Source organism: Solanum stenotomum, chromosome 6 (genome assembly GCF_019186545.1).
Source record: "Solanum stenotomum isolate F172 chromosome 6, ASM1918654v1, whole genome shotgun sequence".
In the NCBI taxonomy this organism is placed as follows: domain Eukaryota; kingdom Viridiplantae; phylum Streptophyta; class Magnoliopsida; order Solanales; family Solanaceae; genus Solanum; species Solanum stenotomum.
The window spans coordinates 55,586,001-55,613,390 of record NC_064287.1 but is presented as its reverse complement, the minus strand read 5'-3'; the positions used below and the strand labels follow the sequence as shown (position 1 = coordinate 55,613,390).

General features: G+C 34.4%; 3 protein-coding genes across 7 annotated transcripts; all 3 read left to right on the top strand.

Annotated features, from left to right (window-relative positions):
• Positions 1–1,936: 1,936 nt before the first annotated feature.
• LOC125868940 (jacalin-related lectin 3-like) lies at positions 1,937–2,423 on the top strand. The gene is made up of 2 exons (XM_049549500.1): positions 1,937–2,161; positions 2,247–2,423. Exons 1-2 carry the CDS (start codon positions 1,937–1,939, stop codon positions 2,421–2,423), a joined length of 402 nt encoding a protein of 133 aa, XP_049405457.1.
• A 1,402-nt stretch (positions 2,424–3,825) lies between these two features.
• Positions 3,826–18,121, top strand: LOC125866593 (histone-lysine N-methyltransferase ASHH3-like). 4 transcript variants are annotated; one of them, XM_049546873.1, is made up of 15 exons: positions 3,826–3,903; positions 5,709–5,779; positions 6,131–6,186; positions 7,845–7,974; positions 8,234–8,345; positions 10,647–10,746; positions 13,068–13,146; positions 13,243–13,414; positions 13,519–13,599; positions 13,743–13,920; positions 15,185–15,212; positions 15,300–15,390; positions 16,259–16,307; positions 16,398–16,476; positions 17,872–18,121. In XM_049546873.1, the coding sequence occupies exons 3-14, from the start codon at positions 6,172–6,174 to the stop codon at positions 16,473–16,475; spliced, it is 1,113 nt and encodes a 370-aa protein (XP_049402830.1). In that variant the 5' UTR covers positions 3,826–3,903; positions 5,709–5,779; positions 6,131–6,171; the 3' UTR covers position 16,476; positions 17,872–18,121. The 4 variants fall into 4 exon arrangements, with proteins under 4 accessions (XP_049402830.1, XP_049402829.1, XP_049402832.1 ...); XM_049546872.1 differs by having other exon boundaries at positions 16,398–16,479; positions 17,875–18,121; XM_049546874.1 differs by lacking the exon at positions 3,826–3,903 and adding an exon at positions 3,905–3,929 and having other exon boundaries at positions 16,398–16,479; positions 17,875–18,121.
• A 752-nt stretch (positions 18,122–18,873) lies between these two features.
• Positions 18,874–23,569, top strand: LOC125866595 (E3 ubiquitin-protein ligase SINAT2-like). 2 transcript variants are annotated; one of them, XM_049546877.1, is made up of 4 exons: positions 18,874–19,128; positions 19,728–20,038; positions 22,015–22,398; positions 23,041–23,569. In XM_049546877.1, the coding sequence occupies exons 2-4, from the start codon at positions 19,814–19,816 to the stop codon at positions 23,362–23,364; spliced, it is 933 nt and encodes a 310-aa protein (XP_049402834.1). In that variant the 5' UTR covers positions 18,874–19,128; positions 19,728–19,813; the 3' UTR covers positions 23,365–23,569. The 2 variants fall into 2 exon arrangements, with proteins under 2 accessions (XP_049402834.1, XP_049402835.1); XM_049546878.1 differs by lacking the exon at positions 18,874–19,128 and adding an exon at positions 19,296–19,409.
• Positions 23,570–27,390: the final 3,821 nt, after the last annotated feature.

The window sequence follows — 27,390 nt, the reverse complement described above, 5'->3', positions numbered from 1 at the left end:
ATGTTTAGGAGATCGTTTGTAATTATATATTATAGGTGTTACCTAGCAAAGGTAAAAGACACTCATAATTATATTACAAAATTACAATCCCGATATAATTATAATTGTAATTATGTGACAATTATATAACTATTTCAACATCTCACGTAATTAAACTCCGTTAATTAAATTAGTAAGGATATATTTTATAAAATTAACTTAAGTAATTCTAGAAGTTGAGGTGCACGAAAAGTGGCATCAAGAATCCCCAAAACCTAATGTTTTCCTTTGTAGCCTACGTATGGTTGTTTTGGTAAAGTTGTCCTAAACCTAATAGTATAATATATTAATATGGTACGTAGATTCAACGTGGAGTCCTTTAGTTTTTGAATTATTGAAGTTACCTTTTATAGTCTTCTTCGATAACAATAATAACAATAATACTTGTTTAGAATTACAAGTAGGGTCTATGAAGAATGGTGTGCACACAGACCTAAGAGTTTTCAATAGATCTTTAGCTTAATGGTTGTTAATATATGAATGATATATAACACAAGAAATATTTGAATTTATAAAAGTAAAATTTTTAAAAATCACCCTTTTTCTTGCACTAGTTTAAAAGGAAATAAAAATGTAATTTAAAACAAATTTTACGTACCTAATCATTTCGTTAAAAAAAAAAAAAAATTTAAGTACATGTGCCGTTAAAATAATGAATAGTTTGTTTAACGTAGAAACTGAACTCAAAGTGATTTGATATCAATAGGAAAAACAAACTTTGAATAATCAAATATATTATGCATAACTAATACTACTTCCTAATGTCTTTTAAGGTTTCATGGTTATGATTTATGAAAATAATTGCTTCAAAATATCTGTTATTATAGAAAATTATAATATAATCAATTAATGTTACCATTTTATTCTTATTCTAAATGTGAAAAGAGAATCCTACGTGGTAATTCTAGAAAATTAACTTACATTAATTGTTGAAAGAATCCTAAATCTTAAGTAATACTCCAGTCACATCCTCTATGATTACAAATTTGACAAAATCCAAAAAAATAAATAAAAAATCATCTTATTTCATGTTATAGTCACTTTTTTTTGTGAATTGATACTATTTTTATTATATATGTTATTGGTAATTTTTTTAACTGTTTTTGTCTCCATAATCAAAGGTCAAACTAAATATATACTTAGCCCAAGTTTAGGTGTTGCCTAGCAAGGAAAAAGACTCATAATTATATTACAATCTCCTAATTAAGAAAATAATCTTCTAAAATTGGACTACTATTTGCTTTTAATGTTTTGTAAAGTACTGAAAATTAATATTTAGTAATAGTTTTAATTATAGTGTTTGTCTAATAAATTACTTTTTAAATCACTGATTAACTCGATCTCTATTTAACATATCTCACGTAATTAAACTTCCCTTAATTAAATTAGTAAGCGGTAAATTCTAGAAAATCAACTTAAGTAATACTTACTAATTGTTTAAAGAGTCCTAAACCTAACGTTTTCCTTTATAGCTTACGTACGGTTATTTTGATAAAAAATTGTCCTAAACCAAATATAATCTAATATATATGTATATGGACGGTAAATATGTATACCTACATTTCACTAGAAATAACAATTGTCGTTAAAATAATGAATTACATTTATTAATATGTATACGAACTTTGAATAATTAATATGTATAGTACAATAAACTTTTTATTGAATAAGGTCTCTCTTTCTTTTTCCCCCTTATTTTTATCTCTTCCATATATATGTGTGTATATATATATATATATAATAAAAAGAGAATCTTACTGATGAAATATTTCCTTTTTACGCTAAAACTCTTTTAACCTTTTGTTTTACATGTCTTCTTATGTTAAGTATAGACATAAAATAATAATAACAAAAAGTATAGACATAAAATTGATTTTATTAAGAAAAAAGAATGAATATGGAAATGATAAAAGTAGGGCCAATAGGAGGAAAAACAACAGGAGGAAGTGTTTGGGATGAAAAAGGTGAAGGTGAAATTGCCAAAATTTTTGTTACAAGTGGTACTCAAACAAATTTTGTTTTATCACTTCAATTCCTCTTTGTTGATCAAAATGGACAATTTATTTTGTCTGATAGACATGGTGCTCAGTACAATTATAGCTACACTACAACCTTCAATACTGTAAGTATTTATATATATACTTTGGATCCAATGCTCAAACTTCAGGTTTCCTTATAATTGATTTGTATTTATATTTGTGTTGAAGGTTGTTTTGGTTTATCCATCGGAACTTCTTATCGAAATAAAAGGTACCTATTACTCGAATGGTTTGAGATCGATAACATTTGTGACTAACAAAGATACGTATGGGCCATATGGCAGCGCAAGGCCCATGATAGTCGACAGAGAGATTGATTTTCAAATAGGAAATGATCCTTCTTGAATTTCATGGCCTCAAGCAAAACACTTACATTGAGAGTATTGGGCTCTATTTGAAGCCCATCACACCCTCCATGATCAAGCCCACTCTACTCACAAGGCCCAGCCCAAAAGGAAGAACAATTAATCCCCGAGCAACTTTCACATATAGCAAACCAAAAAATCATATTTGTATGTTATAGCAAAGTTTGCATAATTGCGCTCCATAGCAAACATATATATGTATAATTCGCTATACATATACAATTGAAAGTTATCTATTTCGCTATACATATATACAAAAAGAAGCAATTGTATAATTCGTTGGCTCCTCTTCAAATTTGTATAATTTCGCTGGCAAGCCATTTGCATAAATTGTTGTTAGCCTCTTGTTTGTATAAATCGTTGACAAAAATATTTGTATATCAAAAATCACTCTCTCTTTCGCTTTATACAAACATAAATTATACATTATACAAACATAAAACTGGGCAGGAGAATATTTTTATTGTATAATTATAAGTGTATATGACGAATATATATGTATTCGCATGTGCATATACAATTTTCTCGCGCTTTATACAAACAGAAACGCAATTTATACAATTCTGTTGTATAAAACGAGAAAGAGAGAAAGGCAAAAGAGAACTGGGCAGGGGAATATTTTTATTGTATAATTATAAGTGTATAGGACGAATATATATGTATTTGCATGTGTATATACAATTTTCTCTCGCTTTGTACAAATAGAAACACAATTTATACAATTCTGTTGTATAAAGCGAGAGAGGCAAGCACAGAGGGAGTGAACGAGAGAGGAGAGTGGCGAGCGAGAGTTTGAGGGAGAGAGGCGCTGGCAAACAGTTTGCTACAGGACACAATTAAATCAAAGTGTGGTTATACCATTTAATTTAAATTAATAGTTTGTCATTACGTACAATTTTCCTTTTATCCTCAATCTTGTTGAATTTCAATTTAATCTTAGTTTTATTTTTGTAAAAAAATTATTTCTCATAATTGATATTTGATATTCATCATCATCGTTTTATATTAAAGCTTTTGGTTAAGGTTATTACGTGACAATTATATAAGTGATGAATTATCAGTAATGACAAGATTGTTATTGTACAGTTTTCTCTCATAATAAAGATATATAATTGCAGTTGATTGTTATATATACATTGAATATTAGAGATACATTGAATATTATAGATGCGTTAAATTAGTGTAATAAGTATAATAGTTAAAACCTATTTATAAATTTTAAGATATCTCCATAAATGTCTATAAACAAATTAACTACTACTATAATATTACCTCGGTAGAATATGCAAGTTTGTTAATTATCAAAACTGCTCAACTGTCTACCCAAAACGTAGGGGTAATTTTGTAAATTACATATCCAACGATATATTGTAACCTCCCGCGTTGCTCCCTGTTTCTCACTCACATATTCAACTCTCCTCCGACGAGCATCGCCGCCGCAGACTTCCCGCCGGAAACCGGTTTACTTCTTCTCTCTGTCTTTCTGGTTTCGTATTTGGGCTTCTCCTTTCCTTTTCATTTATTTTTTCTGCTTCATTTTCATGAATTAACCAAACAGTTACTCTAATTGCTTTGTCCGAGTGCGTTGTTTCACTAGGGTTTTGGACGAAAATTGTTTTCAGTTTTGATACTTTATCCGAAATTTACTTAGTTTTTTCATTCTTTGTCTGGATTCTCTTTGCTAAAAAATAATAATACTGAAATGGTGAATTCTGCTGTTAATTATGGTTGAATTGTTTGTTTAGATTATACAATTCTGCTGTTAATTTCTTTGTTCTTCATGTTTGGCTTAAATTTTCAGGTTCTTTATTCGATTTTCTAAGTGCATCAGAGACTGAGAATTTTGATTTTTTTTATGAGCTGTAGTTGAATAGATGTTCAGATTTTTGGATCTTCCTTTTACTTTTTGCTTATTTAGGTTTTAGTGTATATATATAGATTTTGAATACCCTGAATACAAGACTAGAGGTTAGCTTAGTGGTTAGGGGATCAAAATTCACCTTGAGGTTCCAAGTTAATTCCAAACACTACGCTTTTATTTCTCGAATCCCCTAATCTTGAACTGTCACTGGCCATACTTATGGTCTATATTGAAGGAGAGCCTTGGCGTAACGTGTAAAGTTGCTTCCATGTGACCAGACGGGTTTGATGTGTGAAAATAGTCTCTTTCAGAAATGCAACGTAGGTTCGAGTCGTGGAAATAGCCTCTTGCAGAAATGCAAGGTATGGCTGCATGCAATATACCCTTATGATCCGGCCCTTCCTTGGAACGTGAGTATTGTGGTAGCTTAGTGCACCGGGCTGCCTTTACGTTCCTTCCATACCATCCTATCTGGTTGTAATTGTTGACTGTAGAAGCTATCTATTATCTACACATAGCTTCTCATTTCCTCCATTTCCAATTACTTCACCTACTCCCCTAATCATTGCACCTTGTTCTAAGGGAAATACTCCATCGTTGACTTAAACCAGTAATCTTCTACGACAGCATTGTGATTATTTACTATGCTAAATAGGCGGGGAACTGATCTTTGAGGGGTCTATTTCCTAACACATCTTCTTTTTAAAAATATTTTTTTCTATCATCGCCCACTTTGATGTAAACATGCGCTAAGAACATACTCTATCCTGATATCTTTCCAATTCCCAACTCCTCTTAAAGTCACCATTCTTCAAAATGTGTGTGATCCACTAATTTATTAGCCAAGCTTTCAGTGTTGTCCACGTCTATTGTTTGTTTTCCATCTGGTAGTTCTCCTATTTTTCTTTCTTTCCTTTTTTTGGTAACACAGATTGTATTAATTACCAAGCAAGTATTTACGAACCAGCAAGTCTATAACTCAGCCTACTAACCTGAAAGGAAACACTCTTTGAACACCAAACAAAACAAGGGATAAGAAATAATAGCTATCCAATAATACGCAATAAGAAAACAGCTACTGCTTGAGACATCAGAGTTCATCCTAATTGCTGCTTCGGAAGCTGCAGTTCATCAGCTTTCTCCTCATGGCGTCAGAAGCTTGAACATTACATATTCAAGCTATCTCTTTTGCTATTTGTTTACATTGTTTCACCTTCCCTTAAAAAATTATAGCATTCCTTTCCTTCCATATAGCAAGTATAAACTCTGAATTGACCATTTTAATAAGAAGGGCCTGCTTGCTTCTCCCTTTAATTTCCTTCAGTACAGTTTGGTACTGGAGCAACCGTTATTAGTTTCTGCAATTTGAAAAGTGACTTGTTCCTGTTTTCTTGAACTGCCTAGGTCAAGGTTGAAATTTAACTGGGACGAGCAATAACAGGCTAAATGGTCATTAGCTCAGATCAGCTTTTCAGGTACACTCAAGAAATATTATGAATGTAGATGAAGTGGTGGATAACATATGGTGGAAAAAACTGAAGAGTCGAAATTCTAAACTTGTCTTAAGATTATCCATTAAGTGAGAGTAGCATGTGAAAGGAAGTGGAAATTTTGTGGTTGCATTATCAGAAACTTCATTGTCCCAGCAATGGCATAAATAAAACTGCTGAAGTCCTTAATTTATGCATTTTATTTTCATGAACTTCCTTTTAATCTGCAATTTTATACTGATTGATGTGGTATTTAGTAAATCTTAATTGGCAATTTTCTACTTTGTATATCAGCTTCTCTGCACATCAATTGATTCCTTGTTTTACCATTATTAGGTTATAGTCAATCAGTGTTATAGCCAGTGCCAGTCAAAGTGATGCCTGCTATGAAGGTTCAGATACTAACTTCTTCTGGTTCATACTCTTTGTCTGCATGTTGTCTATATCAATTTAACATACAAAGATATTATGTCGTGTGATATCATACTCTGTGCTATATACTTATAATAATTATTATATTGTGTGCTATACAAGTTACATTTTTTGTTCTACATATTTGAATCTCAATTATTTCTGCTCTCTCTTGGTATTTTTTTTAATCAATGAAGCAACATATCTAGACCTCTAAAGGAGAAGGGTTGGTGCGAGGCATTTGGTAAAGTCAGGACGTTTTGATATACTGCAAAATCAATAGTAAATTGTCAGCTGCTGGAGCAACTCCAGTAAAGCCAAAAGACTAGCTAGCAGCTAGCCAGTGGCTTGAATTCAAGTCTGAGTTCAGTACCTATCGAGGATAACAGTGGGAATATTTATTTTGGAAGCATTAGTTTCTTCATTACCGCGGTGGGGACGAGTTGGCTTTTTCTACTTTCTATGGGTTAGGGGTGGGTGGTGTTTGCAGGTTTCAATTGGAACTCCAATTTGTCAAAATGAATTTTTCACAGCTTTAAATCATGAAATGCCCACTCCCTGGGACATTTTGATGTCCGCTTAAATAATAGAATTGGGCATCCGAGTGTTGAAGACCAGAAAGAGTACAACAAATACGAGCATTCCTAGTGGACAATCGAGGAAACAAAACTTTCCTCCGAAGCTAATTAGAGATTCCTTTTTTCCGGTTAATAATTAGGGATTCCATTGCAATATATTTTCCTTGTAGTTTTACTCCAAGTCAAGAAGTCTGAAACTTTTTCAAGTTGGTGATTCAGTAGCTTTTAGAACTTTTAATTTCTTATTCTGCTGGCTGGTTTGTCTGATTTAGGCATTTACTTTTGTCTCCACATTCCTTACTTCATGTTTGCAAAATGTGAAGAAGAGAGTTTGATGATTTTTAATCCTGTTCAATTTGAATATATAGGAAATTGAGATTCTCTTTTATGTTATTTGCATGACTAGCTAATATAGGCGAACATAGTGGATATGTTTTCCTTGACTTCAATCCATCCACTACACACTTCCAGTCCTATGTGATGCTTCTATTTTCCTTTGTCCTATTTATTTTAGTGAAAGATCCTTGCATTTTATGTTGGCCTAAGATGCACCCAAGGGTGTGGCTTAGTGGTTAATGAAGTGGTTGAAAAACCATGAAATCTCAGGTTGAAATCCTAGTGGAGGAAAAAAACATGGGGCAATTTCTTTCCATTTGGTTATGTGGCATGTGCCTTGGGTCATGTCCTTATGCTGATTGTGAAATTTTTTTGCCCGTAGTGCCGACAATGTTTGTTGGAACATTTTTTGAGTTAAATTTTATAGTAGTTTTTATTTGATTATTATATTTGTAATTATTTTAATAATATATTGTAGCTAGAAAGATCCACTTAATGTAGTTAGAAAGCCCATTCCTTTTGTTTTTGTGGATGTTGGGTTGTATTTAAGAAACAATGGTTCTCTATGATTTAGTTCTAGAGCTTCTTATACTTATTGACATACATAAAAAGTTGGGAATGCCGTTGCTGATTCCAATCGTCTCAATCAATTGATTGGGAAGAGATTACTTTAGAATGCAAAAATATATTATCTTGTTAATATGCCTTTTTCTTTCCGTGGTCAGACTGCTATTCATGGTGGAATTGGGCACGTATTCAGCAAACTAATAAAGGAGATTGGTGATCCTGTTGACTTTGAACTTCCAGATTGGTTAAATAAATGGCAGTCAATGCCCTATACCTTTATTAAGCGCAGTATCCTTTCATTTGATGGTCTTGATATTTGTTACCTATGATATTCTTCGCCTATCTATTAGATGTTCTTTCATATTGTGATAGTTTATATCCTACACGTACACTGTTCACTTCTGCATATCTTGGATAAGATCTTTGTGCTTCATCTCATTTCCTTTTTCATTAAGGTTTTCTGTCTGACCTTCATAGTCCTTTATCTTTGTGATCTTTCTTTGTATCCTCTTCTTTTTTCTCTTCTGTTGGTATTAACTACTTGAAGATTTATACCTCACTAAGAAGGTAAAGCGACGTCTAGAAGATGATGGTATATTTTGTTCCTGCAGCTCAACGGCAGAAACTTCTGTTGTGTGTGGCAAGGATTGTCTCTGTGGGTGAGGATGATTTAGATTAAGTTCCATTGGCAGTCAGTAAACTGGAAAACTGTTACATACATTTGTGGAAATATCAGCTCTATACATTAATTATTCTCGATGGTTCTTTAGCTGATAGCTTCCTGCTGTTACGTGCATTCTCTTTTCCGTTCAAGTCTGTGTGAATATATTGTATATGGCATGTTTTAGGTTCGGCGTTTATACTTAAAATAAATCCCAGTGACATTTTTTGCTTATATTCTTGTGAGAGTCTTCTATTTGCTCATTATTTCCATGGTGTAATTTCTAGCTGCAGACCTAGAGGAGGCAACATAAAAGGTTTAGGTTTTGTGGTGGATAAGATGAGGGAAGTGAGATTGAGAAGGTTTGGGCATTCGAAGAGAAAGTGCGCAGAGGCCCAGTGAGGAGGTGTGAAAGGTTGGCCAGAGTGGCTTTTAGGAGAGGTAGAGGTAGGCCGAAGAAGTATTTGGGAGAGGTGATTAAACAAGACATGGTTCAACTCTATCTTTCCGAGGACATGATCTTAGAGTTATGGAGGTCGTTAATTAGGGTAGAAGGTGAGTAGATAGTTGAGCGTTGTCTCATTTCCTAGCCGGATAGGTTGGTGCATTGTATCTAATCCAAATAAAAACATAATCAAGAGTATATATAAAAACTATAAACACCCTAGCCTTTTGTACTCTTAATTTCAACACATGCATTTGACATATTCTAATGCTTTAGTGGTTCAAGACCTTTAAATACTATTAATCAATTTAAAATGTGTAAAAATAAATATAACAAAAAGAGAAAGGTTTGTTTCAATATTTACTTTATATACATAAATTAATTTTGACTTTGTATATATAATAAAAATAATTTTGTTTCTATCAAAAATAATATTTCTACCTCTCAAGATAAGAATAAGATTTGCATACACAATATTTCTCAGATTCTACTTATGAAATTATACTTGCTATGCTATTACTGTAAATTTCAACTTTCACAACTACTACATTTATATGTTTGTCTATTGATCTCAGCCACTAATAGATCTTCTTCATTAATTTGATTTGTTATTATAAGTCAAATTAATGGACATTGGGGTCTACAATTAGGAAGAAAAACTTTAGTATTTATTATGTGGAATGTTCTTTTCCATGCAACTAGCTAGACTTATGCGTGTATAAAAAAGGATTGAAGTTATATACACTTAACATACAAAAAATTTTTGCAGTGTAGTTTAGCTTATTATAACATGTCCCTTTTTGTATTATCATGTTATTACTTAATATTTGTCATAAAAACTTACTTGTAATTACTTTATAAATTACGTATTACTAATGCATAAAACTTGAACTCGTAAATAACAATTAAATACCTTAGTTTTCTTTCCCCTCTAGGTTCACACATGCACGACTATTGAGATGCATGTTGTACTAGAAATTCAAAATTCCAAACCATACAAAAGTACTAATTGTCAAAAGGGATCAAAAAGCCATGAATGAGTTGACAACCATACTGCTACAAGTCTTCTAATGCTTTAACTAGATTGAGTAGGAACTCTAACTAGAAAATTATAAAAAAGATAAATGAAAGTGTCGTAATCGAGATTCAAACTTATAATCTAAAGTAACTTTCGAAGTATCTTCATTCATACACAAAGAGTTCCTCTTGTATTAGGCGATTCAACTAACCTTGTATATTGGTAGGAGATGTGACACATCTCGTAGACCAAAATTCTTCTTTCGAGTTTCTTAGATTTGTGCCCTTTTATCCCCCTTCGTCCCATTGAAACTCTTTTAGTTTTAGATAGTGTTTTAATTTGTGTTACTTCTATTCTTGCTACTATTTCTATTTTATGAACATCATGTATATATGATCATATGTTGTGTTTTGGCATAAAAAAAATATATATATGATCATATGAACAATTTCTTATCGGTTAAATAGAAAATTAAACCGCTAAACACCAAACACGGATTTACTGAAAATCGACAATAAATATCTTATTGGTTTGGTTACCGGTTTAGCGTGTTCACAAACTGAAAATTGATAAGCCGAATCGACCGATGCACACCCCTACATGTGACTAATCTAGGCATTCATTTTCTTACATTTAGATCGTTATGGTTTTATTTATTTTTTGGTTAATCTTATATTGTACTAGATCTCTTTGGCAGTTCTTTTAGACGTGTTATATATATTTGCTTGATTGGAAGGATAAGCAGCTTAAAGATTTTATTTCAGCATTTTATTTGGGAAATTTGATACAGCTTTAGAGAAGTGTGTAATTTGTTTGACTTTTCTTAAATTTTACAGCATAATGTTGTCTAGCTGCTCCTCGGGTTGTAAATGTGGGAGTTATTGTCTGAATAAGCCATTCCATCAACGTCCTGTGAAGAAGATGAAATTAGTGAAGGTAGACACTTTAAGAACTTTGAGCAGCTTCAGATAGTTGAACAAATATCACCTGATGGATGCATTTTAGCTGCTTGATTGTTTTTAACTACTACTCATTGAGATGACAGTTTGTGATGCCTTGTGGTAACTTTTGTAATTCTGAATTGTTCTATTTTGCAGTACCTCATTGGTACTCGCTTCAATAAATTTTACTTAAATTGCCCAAATAAAATTGTTTTAAACTTCTTTGGAACCTTTGATATTTTTCCTTCTCAAAAGAAGAACCTTTTTTGGACTAGAAAGTTGATCATTGACCTTGAGCTGTGATTTTGCCATAGCATAGACTTTCACTTCCTTGTATTTCTCAATTGAATTATACTTTCTTATGTGATTATTACCAACACATATGATAATTGTTCGATGTGGGTTATATGTTGATTGTAGTGTGTCAGACTCAATATATATTTGTAAATTTGACACTGGCTGAGAATTTCTATCGCTGGCAAATAGAATGGAATAAGGTAAAATGGTTATCACTTTGGGAGGAAATCCATACTCATCGTGAAATGTTTCTTTGAATATCTTTTTTCACAATGATGTATCTTTTAATGTCTAAATGACTGGTGTTAGTATATGTCAATATTGTTTAGTATCAAAATTGTTTGATTTATAACCGGAAAATAATGTGTTTACAATTATTTAGTATTGATTAATATTGAAGTATATTACCACACATATCTAATGCATGATTCTAGTTTTAAGTTTTGAATAAGAATGTCAATTTCACATGTATTCAGAAAGTTTAGAACATTATGAACAGAACATAAAGACCTAGGACAAGAAATGCATAAACCATATGAATGAAGAAGATAAAGTGCAATAAAAAGACTTGTGAGTTGAGCACATACTTCTTTTTCTTCCCTGAAACAATACCATTAGGAGGAGGTCTTTATTTAACACACATTCAGAGCTTTTTGAATCTGGGAAAAAATACGTAGTTTTGATTTGAGATTGAACGAACCGTCTAAAGACAAATACCAAAACTGCAATTAACTTTAACAAAAGTATTTTGGACTTGCAAGTACACCCAACAATTATGGAGAATATTTATCAGCCTTAAAGGCATTTTCTGGATCATGCCTAGGAAAGTGACTGGGGCCTTAATGAGCTGGGAGGAAGAAGGGGTCCCTGCAAAAGACAGAAGTAGATGGAGAATTATCCCTAGTGCTATATGGTGGGCTATCTGGAAAGAGAGGAATTCAAGATGTGTTGAGAGCATACTGAACAATGTGCAGAAAGTTAAACTTAACTGCTTCTTTTTTAGTTTTTTGGTGTAATCAGTTATACTCAAATGACACTATCTCTATTATTGATGTTCTAGACTCAATTTAATCATAGAGCAGTGAAATTTGGAGTACACTTGTATTTAAGGTTTCAATACAACCCATGTATTGTTTTGTGATATAATACCAAGTTACCAAGTTAAAAGAAAAAGTATTTTGGACTTGGATAAATTGTCATCCTAGTGAATAGTCTCTTTCTATTCCTTTCTTGACAGTTGTTTCACCAAGTAAAGAAGCTCTTGAGCTCCCCATTTCAATTTTCATCAAAGTGTTTTCTAGCTATTCTTAAAGGTAGAATGAATAGAAGTTTCACCAATTTTCTAGCACTTTGTACTCTTCATTTTCTGCATCTACTGGATGCCATCAAAGAAATCAATTACTTCATTAAAAACAAGAGAAAATGAAGGAAGTTCTACCAATGTTCTTGTTTGTGGTTTATTTCTTTAAGGGTTGCTGAATTATCCTTGTGACGGTTGCAATTCCCTTATTCCTTCATTTTGGTTTACTTCTGCTTAAGTTTGTCTACTGCCAATTTGATTACCAGGAAAATACTGCCTAAAATTAGTTACCTAGAGAATTACGACTTTCCTTGTCATCAAGATAGTGACACTCATTCTACATCTGTCTTTGACCTAAACAGTGAATACCATTCTAACTTGGTCTCATGAACTTTATAGACCCTGACCAGGAGTGAAAAAATCAATGTTAAACAATGCATAGCATGAACCTGATATCTGCTGATTTGTAGAGAATATCTGTAGAGCAGTCTTAGAGTTATTACATTAAGAAAAAGGACGTCCAGAGGGGAGTGATTGTTTAATCTGTTTATTGTGTCATTTTGTGTCTCTCATGTATTTTGAAAGAAATTAGAAGAAGTTTCATTTTCACCTTTTATTGCTTTGCATTCTTTTGAAAAATGTACAGCAATCATATTCTTCCTCAAACTTTTGGTCATTATATACATGGTTGGTCAAGTTTGTTGACATGTAACATGCAGACTGAAAAATGTGGCTCTGGAATTGTGGCAGATGAAGATATCAAACGAGGAGACTTTGTTATAGAGTATGTTGGAGAAGGTGAGTTATTTCACTTTTTGATTATATTTTGAGGAATAATTTATATTTTGTGCATTCTGAACTTCATTTAGCAAGGAATTATGCTTACCACTGCAGTTATTGATGACAAAACATGTGAAGAGAGGCTTTGGAAAATGAAGCATAGTGGGGAAACAAACTTCTACTTGTGTGAAATCAATCGGGATATGGTGATTGATGCCACTTACAAGGGCAACAAATCCAGATACATTAATCATAGTTGTTGTCCAAATACTGAGATGCAGAAATGGTATAGAAATAGCTTAATAATTAATCATACTTCTATATCCTCAACCTTCATTCCCAGAGATTCAACTCTATATTACATTCTATTTCCATGTCCGGCGTTTTTAGGATGATTGATGGTGAAACAAGAATTGGCATATTTGCGACACGAGACATTAAAAGGGGCGAGCATCTGACTTATGATTACCAGTATGAGGCTGCTCTTTAATTTTACTTAAATTTTTTCCACCTGTAATGTGTACAGTGTGTTATTCTTCTGAGAGCTTAAATATCTTTAGAAGAAAACCTTCTTGGAATGTACATTGCCTATTTGAGTCTAACAAGTGTAGCAGGTTTGTTCAGTTTGGTGCAGATCAAGATTGCCACTGTGGTGCTGTAAGATGTAGGCGAAAGCTGGGCGTTAAACCTAACAAACCAAAACTCCCTGCTTCAGATACCGCATTAAAGATAGTGGCATGTCAGGTGGCTGCCACCTCTCCCAAATTGAAAGCACTTCTATCTACACGTCATGTATGTATCTCTTACAATATCTATAACTTGAGTCTTGAGAGATTTGGAAGCATTTGTGTGATTCTTGATGAGCTTCAGTAATTTGCTTTGGAATTTTTACCAATAATAGTAATTATTGGCTTGGAAATTTCTTGACTAGATGCATATTTCCGTGTATGAGAACTTATTTTTGCTGGTTTCCTGTGATTCAATTGATAACGGAGGTGGCTATTGTACTTTTATTCACTCATTTATCTTTCTTCAATTCCTGTGTTTAGTTTGAAGGTAGACGAGAAGTTCTCCTAAATTACAATCTAAGAAAAAGTAGTGTCCTTGATTTTTCTAGCCAGTTGGACAGACCCGTAGAAGAACCCTATTCTGATGCCTAATAATGAGACCATGAAGATTAATCTTCCCATGCATATGACAAGATTTATTCTAAATTGAAATGTCATAAATACTTATACTAAGAGGAATGGTTTGGATCATCAACAACAACAACACACCCAGTATAGTCCCACAAGTGGGGTCTGGGGGAGGTAGAGTGTACGCAGACCTTACCCCATACCTTGGCAGATAGAGAGGCTATTTCTGGTAGACCCTCAGTTCAAGGGAGAGGAATAGCTTGGATCATGAGGGGTAAATGTGCGTGTCTGTTGGTGGGGTTGGGGTGGGGGTGGATTTTTTTTGGTAGAAGGGCAAGGGCTGCGGGATAGCACATAAAGTGTGTTCTGAGTTGGATGATCGGCAGAGTCTAATTTTGTTTGGCAGTGGCCGGTATCCTCACTAGAGCCAGATTTTCCATTACTGAGTTAAGATTGTAGATATGTGTCTCGGTTTTACAAACTTAGATGATAAAGGTAGACCTGGATTCTTGAGGAACCACGATCTATAGCTTCACCAGTCAGGAGATATGATTTTGGCAACTTTAGTGCTTATTCTTAGTTACAGTGTAAAAAAAAGCTCCTAATTAACTAGTCATCTCGTATCTAAAATTGATAAAAAGAAATGAGAACATAGTTGAGGGAAATAATATAGCTACTTGTTCTTTCCTTTTTATTAGTCTCTCTGCTTTTCTGCCATTATTTGCAGTATGTCATAAGGATCAAAGGAGTTGCATCTGCTATGTTCCCTAAATAGGAAATTTTAAATGAAAGTAATAAACCCCTTAAATACATGTAATACAAAACATATTGGTTTATGTTTCCATCACTATGTGTTCGAATCTCGAACATTTTGCTTTTACAATAATGAACATGATAACATTATTTAATCTTTTCACCAGGTTTATCAAACTGGAGTTTCACCAATAGGTAGGCTACTCTTGTTTGCAACTTACTTGACTTTTGCATTGGTGACTTTAGTTTATCTTCTATTTAACTTGTATCCTCCCTATTCAGGAAGCACAGGTTATGATTCTGACATAAAAATAAGGCGACCTCGTAGTTGCATTGGTCAAGTTATAAGAATAATTCGCTCCTCTAACACAAGGTATGTGATGCTTCTGCAAATTTGATTTATAGGGGCGTTCAGAGTGGTCCACATTGATGATGGGAGTGGGTCGTTGTCTTCTTATTTTAGACAATTCTCACTTCTTGAATTAACTTTTGAGGTTGAGTTAGGCCAAATTTCATTTTTTAACATGGTATTAAAGTAAGATTCGTCCTATTGCTGAAATTATCCAATGTTGAGCCGCTAAGTTATGCTATATCATGTTCTAAATGTCTTGCCTGGACGTAGAGGGAGTGTTAGAATGTCCCAATTGGTTGAGGGAGTGTATTGTTGTTTTCTATAAAGATTTTTGACGATCCTTCCCTCTTTTGGTTAGCTTTTGGGTTGAGTTAGGTCCAAATTCAATTTAATAGGCAAAATAGTTTCTTTTTCTTACTCCGAAAGTCTTTTTTGTTCCATCTGGAAAATCTCATGTCCAAAAGAAAAAGTGGTACACCTGGCGTCCTTTTCAAGAGGGACGGGACTGATCCTGAAAGAGAGGTCCTTCTTTATGGTTATGGGATGAGATCACTTTGTTTGGTTTTTACTTGACGGAGTTTAAGAAAATAAAGAAAGACTTTTGAATCTTGTGGTCTTGAACTAAAGGTATGTAATATGTACCAAAATGCCTTTTATTCTTGTGGTTTTAAACATGTCATGTGGAAACTTAGAACTAAAGACTTAAAAAAAAAGAGTAAGAGAAACAAATTGAAAACAAGGGAGTAGCTAAGATTCTAATGAATTTTCTCACAGGAAACCCTTACTTCAGCTGGCCATTATTCTTTGGGTTTCTTTTTTTGTGCTTGTTCAAGTTTTACTTTTTTCAGATCCCATTGCTAAGGACTCCTATATACTCTATGTTCCCCAGGTCCTTTGGAATTGTAAAACGGTTTGATGCCATCACCAAAAAACATTTTGTAAGGAAGCTGTGATTTTTCTTTGTTGTATAATGGACTTGGTTAGATTTGGCTGATGATTTCTGTTTTAACCTCCCCATCCCCTAACAGATCATGTTTGAAGATGGCTGTGTTCAGTACCTTGACCTGTCAAAAGAAGATTGGGAATTCTGTAACTTTCTTGAGTAATTGGGTAAGAAAAATTCAAAATTTTGAAATTATTATATGTACGATCTCTTTGTTTGAGTTCTGCTTCCTTTCCTGTTAAATTAGTGTAGTGGAAATTCCTGGAAAAAATGTTTTGTTATTTTGAAGTGGTCCTCAATAAGAGAGAGGTGTTCATGTGATGTTAGTGAAAGAAATTATAGTAATTAATTCACTGAAAGCCGGCCATGAAGCATTTACGGGAATACACTTGAAGTTAGAAAATGATTGATTTCACTGTGGTTCTTCTCTGTTTAAAAAATAACTAATCATATAAAGTTGAGTTCTAAAGTAGTCACCTGGCTTCCCAACCTCTTCCCTGAAAAGGACTATATGAGAAAAGGGTGGGGTTGGACGTGAAGTGGCATTTCGTATCTCCTTGGTACCTTTTCATCAATATTTTTAATCTTGTGTCCAAGTTTGATCATGAACTCTTAAGACATGCTTATGGTGATCAAACTCCAGATACATGTCATATCAAGTTTCTCACTTCTGTGTACTTTGCAGCTCTGCCTATGTAAACAACTCAATGCAGGAAGATATACTTTGAAAAAAAAGGCATCAACTGCTCAGAACATTTTTAAATCATTTTCTCAGAACTTTAGATGTAGAGCAATCAGTTAATGTGTGCTTACCTCTTTGGTACTATTTCAAGCTGCCTCTTGAAGTGTGGAGTCAGAAGACAATCAAACACAGCCCAGCTAGTTTCTTAACCTCCAAACTTATTTCCTGGTGAATCCACAATGGATCTTTCTCATAGACAAAAACCAACTATCTAGTCTGTGTAATCATCGTTGCTGTAGTGTAGTGACATTCTAATTATCAGTCATCTTAACATGTCCCTTCAGTGGCTTTCCTGAACCAACATCTGTACAGAAATAGCATTGTCCAATAGTTGTATCAAACTAAAAAGCATATTTAGGTAAATTAACCGACCTTGTCTTTTCAAGATGGAAGTCTAGTAGATCAGATGTGCTCTAACAACCAATGTCCTTCTTGCCATGCTTGCTTTCATTTACACTCTCGACTATCTTTCCTGCAAAGCTTGATTCACTAAATTAACTATCCCAACAAGTGACCCTCGAGAGACAGGATTGCCAACTATATACTCCATTGACCAATTGCATTTTATGTTTCTTGCTAGAACCTTCAAGTATCATGCTAAGCTTCTTAACCGTTTGTGCAAAGCATCACGACAACTATCATTGATAGAATGAAGGTTAATGAGGAGAAGATAACTGCAAAGTATAATTTGTCTGCAGAATACTAAACTCTGTTCAGATGGGATAACCTTTGTTTCTTTGCCAGAGTTTTATGTGTTTCCTTAAAACTGTTATCCCAAAGAGACCTTTATGTGGTTACAGACTGGCCTATTGTTGTGCAGGTATTAGCAGTCAGGATAAGGAGATGCACAAGATTCAACCTCTGTAAGGATAGAGGATATGTCATTGTGTCCAGATCCGGAACATCGAATGGCTATGTTGTACCAAATGTACAAGTTTCATTTTACAGCTTTTTAGTAATAATGCTGCAATTTCTGATCGAATTTTTTTCCCAATGCTATGTAAGCATTAAAACGAAAGATAGGAAACATTCTTTACAATGTAGCATAGCAAATGCACCTATAGTTGAACCTTGTATCATAAACAACTCTTTATGTTGTCTCTTACTATTCATGCCTCTTTGTCAATATCAAATGGTATTGTAATTGGCTTGATCACTATAAGGAAACATTTGTACTTCCAAGCCAAAGTATGCATCATGAGTATGGTTTAGTAGGTACTCGCTTGATTTTTAGGATTTACTTTGGAGGCTTGATATTTCGAATTCGTATGAAGAGGTTGTAGTAAAATGCACCTTTCTGAAGATGATTAATTTTCAAAGTTCGCACTCGAAATGTTTGATTAGTGATGAAGTGGTACTTGTTGGTGGGTCACACTTGGCTATTTAAAAGCATCTTTCTGGCACACAAACATGCACCACCTGATATACATTTGAAAATTGAAACAAACCAAAAGCCTAAAGTTATTATATCAGTTATAATGAATTTATTATGGATATGATTGATTATGACCCCCCCCTCCCACATCTTCTGACTCTTGTTCCATTATAGCTGGATAATGTGTGTATATATCTATAACAATTGTTGGTTTGCCTGCTTAATTAGAATGATCAAACACGTAAATCACTAGTAAAGATTTCTTTGGTTGAAATAATTTTATTAAATAAATAAATTGTGATAAAATTAACAAAAAAAATCTCATAAAAATTCAATATCAGAAAAAAATAAATGAACGTAACTTACCTTATTACTATTACTTATATACTTAAAAATAACTTTTCAAAATTAGTACTATTAAATAAATATTGAATAGAATTAACTCTCTATCCTGATTTTCTTTTCATGTGCTTTGTCTTGATTGTTGATGAATCCAATCCATATTATTGGCTACTCTTGATTAATCAAAGCTTTTTGCTACAAAATCTCATCTGGGTCTTCCTTTTCTTCGTCGTTGTATATAGCCTCTTGACCTTTTTGCATTGGGTTTTTTCCCTCATTTTTTATGGTGCTTTTCAGAATGGGTTGATTGATGTAAGCCTTTATATGCAAAATCTCATCTGGGTCTTGCTTTTTATGGTTAGTTTTGCTCTCCTTCTCCTTTTCTTTTTTTGGTTTTTGGTATTGATTTGTCAAATTTTGTGGCTTGTCAATTGTGTTGATGATTTTTCTGGTTTAAATTTCTGGAAGTTGTTTTTCCATTTTAGAATGCTAGAGGAAAAATGTCGTGTAGTATATGTGTTCTATTTTTGATGTTTTGAGGAACTAGCAATTTCATTTTTCTTTTCTGGGAAGTTTTTGTTGTCATGGAATTGTTTGAAAATATGAGAATTTTTGCAAAAAGGTGAAGAAAAGAAAAGGTTAGATCTTGGAATGTTTTGCCTGTTTACAAAGGTTGATTTCATTAAAGAAAAAGGTTAGATTTTTTTTTTCATTTTTCATGTTTGTGGAAATTGTTGTATGCTCACTAGTAAGTGTTCATTTCCAGATTTGGTTTAAATTCTATGTTTTTTCTTTTCTGTCCCATCAAAAATTTGTGAACAATGTGTTGCTCAAGAGAATTTGCTTCTTGTATATGAACCTTTTTTCGAAAAAATTCTTGTACCACCGTGTTTCAGTGTGATGTTGAAAAGGAAAGAGATTCCGTATTTCTAATCGTTATATACTTACTCTGGCAGGACTAGGACCATCAAGGAAGCTGGTTAAAATTTGACGGGGCATATACATTTGTTCACGGCTTTGTACAGATAGTTGGCTATTATACATGGCTTCCGGAGGCAGCAGTTACCAGGATATTGGTGATTCGCATAATGCATATGCCGATTATGGTATTGCACCCAAAACTGCTGAATCTAAAAGCTCCCCATTTAGAAAATCCACAGCTGTTAATATTATTGGTGGGAATCATGGAACTAGATCTAATACAGCCGTTCATGAGCTACTTGAATGCCCTGTTTGTATGAATCTAATGTACCCTCCAATTCATCAGGTATGACATAAAGCTTATTTTGGAAATGATACATTTGCAATTAAAGTGATTCAAGATTTCTTGAAAGTTATTTTACTCACACAATATTCAGTGTGAGGGGCATTGATTTATAAAATTGAGGTTGAATTTGGGATGTGATCATACTAGCACACTAACGCACCAAATCCCATAAAAACTCCAAAGTTAATCGTGTTTGGGCGAGAGCAGGGCTAGGATGGGCGACCCCCTAGGAAGTCATCATGTTGCATCCCACCTTTCTGAACCCCGCTTATGGGATTATGTTGGGTATGTTGTTGTTTGAGGTTGAAATTGGACAAGAATCCAGATTCAAATGTGATGGATTTTAGAAACTCGTGACCAAATAGAAATTTGTAAGCCTAGACAAATTTTATTTTTTACCTACTTATAATACTGATATTGCAGAGGTGTAAGCTAAAAGAGGTTCGTGCAATGATGCTAATGACCCTAACATATACAATCTACAATACTAGCTTAATCCTTGATGTAGAGTAGAGTAGCATTCATTTTCTCTCACTAATGTCCAAAAAGTGCATATAAATTTTTTGGCATAGCATCAACCAATGGTGTGGCCTAGTGGTCAATGAAGTAGGTTGTGCACCATGAGGTCTCAGGTTCAATTTCCAATAGAGACAAAAACATCAGGTGACTTCTTCTCATCTATTCTAGCCTTGGTGGACAGAGATACCTGGTACTTGTTTCTGATGGGAGGTGACAGGTGTCCCTTGCAATTAGTCGAGGTGAGTGCAAGTTGGCCCGGACACCAAAGTTATCGGAAAAAATAGTTGGCATAGCATTTATGTGCTGGTGCAATTCTTCTAAAAATGTCTCTACCTCCTGGAGTTTGACAAACTGAACATGTGATGTGCTATATTTTCCTCAATGAGAATTGGCTGTTTTTGAATAGTTTTGAAGTCATTGAGACATAAAATTCAATTTCTGAAATTCTCATCCTTAGAGTTTGAGCTTTTCTTCTAATAGGATTTGTGACAGATAGGTGAAAGTTTTCTGCTTTTTCAATGCATGTTCTATTTTTTTATCAGTAAAAGGAAAGGGGGATCCTAATTTGCATCAGCATAAACATACTAAGCTATAGACTAAAAACTCTACATATCTGCACACTTTAGACATATTCCATATGTCTCAAAGAAATTATGTGATAAGAGCTGATATAGCGCTTCATTTTATATTGTATAAAAGATGCCAAAAGCAATAATTATTTTGTTTATTCGGGATAGGAAAGTTGAATAGTTGGCCTTGAGAAATGTAGAAGTGTGAGCTAAAATGTTTCTTACATCAAGTTCATTAGAAAAATTTTAAAAGATGACATATATTTGAGAAATGGCCTTTAATTCCTAGTTTATTTTGGTGCACCCATTAGGTTTCAGCTCATATATATGATCGGTGTCATTTATAGAAAATTACATTTTTGTAACTTATTCTATACTTTTTAGTTTATTCCTTGTATACTAGAGATTTTCCCATCATTAAGAGAATTATTTTACCTTATAAAATAAAAGGGCATCCAAGTGCATAAAGCATACCGCATTGGCACGTTCACACAAGGTTCGGGTAAGGCCTCGCCCCAAAGGGTTGTGATGTAGGTAGCCTACCACAACACAAGCATCAGTGGAATCTTCCACTGCTCGAACCCATGACGTATAGGTCACATGGAGACAACCTTATCATTACTCCAAGGTTCTCCTTCATTTACCTTATCAAAAAGGAAAAGAAAAGCAAGAACCTTCATTGTAGTAAATTGGGTAATATTTTCAGATAACCAAAACTGGAATGTAGGATGTCCACGTTTGGAGATACAGGGCATTTGTTAATTAAAGTAAAAAGAGCCCTATCCAATAATCTTATATTTCTTTCACTTTAGTTAAGTTGTCATATTCTTTTTGACCTTTTATTAATTTCACTCTCAACTCAAATTTTTTCATCTTCCGTGTGTGAAGTGTCCAAATGGTCATACTTTATGCCTGAAGTGCAAGTCAAAAGTCCATGTGTGCCCAATTTGCCGCCATGAGCTTGGAAACATAAGATGTCTAGCATTGGAGAAAATTGCAGAGTCACTGGAGTTGCCATGCCGATACCAAGTTTTTGGCTGTCAAGATATATTCACTTATCACAGTAGGCTTCAGCATGAGCAGAACTGCAAATTTCGTCCATACAACTGCCCTTATGCAGGATCTGAATGTACTGTTACTGGTGATATTCAGTCCCTTGTTGCACACCTCAAAGACGATCACAAGGTTGACATGCACGACGGCTGTACCTTCAACCATCGCTATGTCAAATCCAATCCTCAAGACGTTGAAAATGCTACATGGATGCTGACTGTGAGTTCTCTCTTTCTCTCTCCCCCATTCCTTTTTTCCTTAGCTTAATTAGAGAGGCCAGAGGATAGTAAGTTAACTCGTAGTTCATTGCACAACTTGATGGTGCTCTATACTGATTGTCTGCTAGTTTTTGCAACCCTTCATCATGATAGAGCTGCATAATTTCATCAATCACATACCATTTACCAATTCGAGGCTCAAAGCAGACATCAAACTCAGTAATAAGGACTTTTTTTTAACTTCTGGAAATGAAATGTACTAGATAAAATGCCGTACATGAGGGTTAAAAGAGTTAGTCATTAAGCTCTTTTGCTAGTGTAGAAATGTGATTCTGCCATGTCTCAAGTAGACGATAAGAACATATTTGGTGCATGTTTGCAGTCTGATGATAATGTTCATGGACTGTATTCTTTGGAATGTGTTAAGTATGAACATTCACTCAAACTTCCGATTGCATCCTTATCTCCTTATTGAAAGCTCCTAACCCAAACGATTTTCCTACCAGTTTCATGCTAGTACCAAGTTAAGTAGTATTTTCGGGAAAGGGATTTAATAAATTTGTATTTATTATTTATATTTAGGTAATCTTTCTGACAGCATGGATCATTTATGTAATATTTCTTTTGCTATTATATGTCGTAGGTTTTCAACTGTTTCGGTCACCAATTCTGCTTGCACTTTGAGGCTTTCAACGTCGGAGTGGCGCCAGTATATATGGCATTCCTTCGTTTTATGGGTGATGATGATGATGCGAAAAAATTTAGTTATAGTCTTGAAGTAGGTGGCTTTGGCAGAAAGTTAATATGGCAAGGAGTTCCTAGGAGCATCCGTGATAGTCATAAAACTGTCAGAGACAGTTTAGACGGGCTGCTCATTCAAAGGAGCATGGCACTCTTCTTCTCTGGTGGTGACCGGAAGGAGCTAAAGCTGAAGGTGGCTGGGCGCATTTGGAGAGAACCATTGTAAAAAAGAAATATGGTCTTCTTCCTCAGAGATAGCATCAAGCCGGAACCTTGTCAATGTCATCATATACAGTAGATTTCGTCCTAGGCCATATTCCTGATTGACTGGTGGCTTATCTTTTGCATTTCTTGTAAAAATATATAAGTTGTTGATGGTTCTATCTAGGTTCAGGTTTTTGGATCAATCAATTTATGTTGAATTTTTGTATAATTTTTGTGTGTATTGGCTGCTATTAATCGCCACTAAAATTATGCATTAGCAGCGGCATTTGTTGCCACAATTAGTCACTACTAATTGTGGCATTCACAGGGACTAAAGTTAAGAGTATGTATTTGCAGCAACTTTAGTCGCCGTTGGCCCTAAAAGTAAGTATCAGCAGCAAGCCAGCAAATTAAACACCATGAATGCATATAATAGTCGCCATAAAAGGTAGTATTAGTAGCAACTAAAGACGCCGCAATACAGATATTAGTCAACACTAAGAAATAGAATTAGTGGCAACTGTAACCTCCTTTACATATATATATATATATAGTACGTTGCTAAAAGGTAGTATTCGTGGGTGGAAACTAAAACAAGCGCAAAGACACATATAAGAGTTGCCGCTGCCACCAAATCAAAAAAAGGTCACCGCTAAAAGTTAATATTAGTGGCAGCTAAAACCGCCACTAATTCACATAACAGTTGCCACTAAACGTTTTAGTATTATTGGCAACTAAAACAGCCACTACATCATAGAACAGTTGTGCTAAACGATAGTGTTAATGGAAACTTAACCGCCACTAATTGATATAAGAACTGATGCTAACGCAACTAAATTCATATAAGAGTCACCGCTAAAAATTAGTATTAGTGGCAAAAGAAAACCGCCACTAATTCTTATTATAGTCGCCGCTAAAAGTAAGAATTAATGGAACAAAAATGTGACACAAATTCACATAACAAACGTTGCTAAAAGTTAATATTCATGGCAACTAAAAATGCCACTAAATCATATGACAATTGCCGCTAAAAGATTGTATTAATGGCAACTAAAACAACCACTAAATCATTAAACTATTTACGCTAAGAGATAGTATTAGTGGAACCTAAAACCACCACAAAGTCATATAAGAGTTTCCCCTAAAAGTAAGTATTAAGGGCAATAATAACCGCCACAAATCATATAAGAATGCCGCAAAAAAGCAAGTATTAGTTGCAACTATAAACGCTACAAAATCATATAAAAGTCGCCGCTAAATGATAGTATTAGTGTCAACCGTAGTCGCCACTAAATCCTAAATAATCCGCTGCTAAAGTTAGTATTAGTGGCAACTATTGTCGCCACTAAATTATATATAAGTCACCGCTAAAAGTAAGTATTAGTGGCAACCATAGACGCCACTAAATCCTACATAAGCCGCCGCTAAAGGTGAGTATTAGTGGCAACTATAGTCGCCACTAAATAATATATAAGTCGCCGCTAAAAGTAATTATTAGTGGCAACCCAAGTCGCCAGTAAATCCTAAATAAGCCGTCGCTAAAAGTTAGTATTAGTGGCAATTGTGGTCGCCACTAAATCCTAAATAAGCCGCCGCTAAAAGTTAGTATTAGTGGCAACTGTAGTCGCCACTAAAACCTAAATAAGCCGCCGCTAAAAATGAGTATTAGTGGCAACTATAGTCACCACTAAATCCAATATAAGTCGCCGTTAAAAGTAAGTATTAGTGGCGACTATGGCAACTATAGTCGCCACAAATTCATATATAAGACGCCGCTAAAAGTAAGAATTAGTGGCCACTATAGTCGCCACTAAATCATATATAAGTCGCCGCTAAAAGTATGAATTAGTGGCAGCTATAGTCGCGACTAAATCTTAAATAAGCCGCCGCTAAAAGTGAGTATTAGTGGCAACTATTGTCGCCACTAAATCATATAAAGTCGCCGCTAAATCCAAGTATTAGTGGCAACTATATAAGTCGCCGCTAAAAATGAATATTAGTGGCAACTGTAGTTGCCACTAATTCTTATATAAGTCGCCGCTAAAACCAAGTATTAGTGGCAACTACAGTTGCCACTAATTCATATATAAGTCGCCGCTAAAAATGAGTATTAGTGGCAACTATTGTCGCCACAAAGTCATATACAAGTCGCCGCTAAAACCAAGTATTAGTGGCGACTGTAGTTGCCACTAAATCATATATAAGTCGCCGCTATAAGTTATTATAAGTCATGCTTTCATAGGAACCCTAACTTTTATAGAAATCATTATCTCAGGACTAACGCATGTCATTATTAAGGTTGTCACAGACACCTACAAAAATAATTGAACTAAAACCGTCGGGAATGCATATCCTCCAAAATAACTATACTATAGCACACAAAAAATATAAAAATTGATATTTTTCGTTTCGGGTCTAGTTTGAACTTGAAAATGCCGATGTTTGCCCTTTCGAACCAACGCACGCCATTAAATAGGTCAAAACGAACGCCTTTAAAAAATTATCAAAAATCCACCGAAATCACATATCACCAAAAAAAATGTAAAAATTGATATTTCTCGTCATAAGCCTCGTTTGAAATTGAAAATTTCAACATTTGTCCCTCCAGACCAACGCACACCATTATTAAGGTCATCACGGATGCCTACAAAAACATTTGGCCAAAAAACATCGGGATCACATATCACTTGAAATTACTAGACTATAGCACACAAAAATGTAAAAATCGATATTTTCCATTTTGAGATTCGTTTGAACTTGAAAATGTCGATGTTGGCCCCTCTGAACCAACGCACACCATAAAATAAGTCGTCACGAATGCCCACAAATAAAAATTTGGCCAAAATGCCATCGGGATCACACATCACCGTAAACTTATAGACTATAGCACACGAAAAATGAAAAAATCGATGTTTCTCGTCTTGACCTCGTTTGAACTTGAAAATTCCAAAGTTTTCCCCTCCGGACCAATGCATGCCATTAATAAGGTTGTCAGGGACACCCACAAAAAAATTCGGCCAAAAAATTGGCGGGATCAAATATCACCCAAATACATGGACTATAGCACACGAAAAATAAAAAATTGATATTTCCCATTCGGGCCTCATTTGAACTTGAAAATGGCAACGTTTGCCCCTCTGAACCAACACAAGCCATTAAATTGGTTGTCATGTACGCCCACAAAAATTTTCGACCAAAAAATCATCGGGATCACATATCTCAAAAAATTCATAGATTATACCACACAAAAAATGGAAAAATTGTTATTTCTCGTTATAGGCCTTGTTTGAACTTGAAAATTTTAACGTTTTTCCCTCCAGACCAACACACGTCATCAATAAGGTCATCATGGACGCGCACAAAAAAAATTCGGCAAAAAAAACATCGAGATCACATATCACTCAAAATTCATGGATTATTGCACATGAAAAATGAAAAAAATTGGTATTTCCCGTTCCGGGCCTCGTTTAAACTTGAAAATGCCGACGTATGCCCCTCTGAACCAACACACGTCATTAAATAGGTTGTCACGGACAACCACAAAAAAAGTTGGCCAAAAAATCGTCAAGATCACATTTCACCAAAAATTTATGAACTATAGCACACGAAAAATAGAAAAATTGGTATTTGTCGTTCCAGTCGCCGTTAAAAGCTAGTATTAATGGTAACCAGAATCGCCACTAAAATGTTATTTTGTGGCAACCAAAGCCACCACAAATACACATAATTGTCGCCACTAAAAGATGGTATTCGTGGCAACCAAAATAGCCGCAAAAACAAATAATAGTCGGCGCTAAATGCTAGTAGTATTGGCAAGTAAAACAGCCTCTAATTCATATAAAAGTCGTCGCTAAATAGTTGTAGTAGTGGCAACCATAACCGCCGCAAATACACATAATAGTCGCCGCTAAAAGGATGTTTTTTGTGACAACTGGCAACCAAAACTGCTGCAAATACACATAATTGTCGCCGCAAAACCGCAACTCCCTATGGAATTTTGCTAGAAAATCGTCTGAAAGTCATATCACCAAATTATTAATGGGCTAAT

Excerpts from the sequence above, each read along its gene's own strand:
- LOC125868940 (XM_049549500.1), top strand. The coding sequence starts at position 1,937 with ATGGAAATGATAAAAGTAGGGCCAATAGGAGGAAAAACAACAGGAGGA. Across the intron at positions 2,162-2,246 it reads ACACTACAACCTTCAATACT|GTTGTTTTGGTTTATCCATC; the intron begins GTAAGTATTTAT and ends TTTGTGTTGAAG.
- LOC125866593 (XM_049546873.1), top strand. Across the intron at positions 15,391-16,258 it reads ATTCGCTCCTCTAACACAAG|GTCCTTTGGAATTGTAAAAC; the intron begins GTATGTGATGCT and ends TATGTTCCCCAG. Across the intron at positions 16,308-16,397 it reads CCATCACCAAAAAACATTTT|ATCATGTTTGAAGATGGCTG; the intron begins GTAAGGAAGCTG and ends ATCCCCTAACAG.
- LOC125866595 (XM_049546877.1), top strand. The coding sequence starts at position 19,814 with ATGGCTTCCGGAGGCAGCAGTTACCAGGATATTGGTGATTCGCATAAT. Across the intron at positions 20,039-22,014 it reads TGTACCCTCCAATTCATCAG|TGTCCAAATGGTCATACTTT; the intron begins GTATGACATAAA and ends CCGTGTGTGAAG. Across the intron at positions 22,399-23,040 it reads ATGCTACATGGATGCTGACT|GTTTTCAACTGTTTCGGTCA; the intron begins GTGAGTTCTCTC and ends TATATGTCGTAG.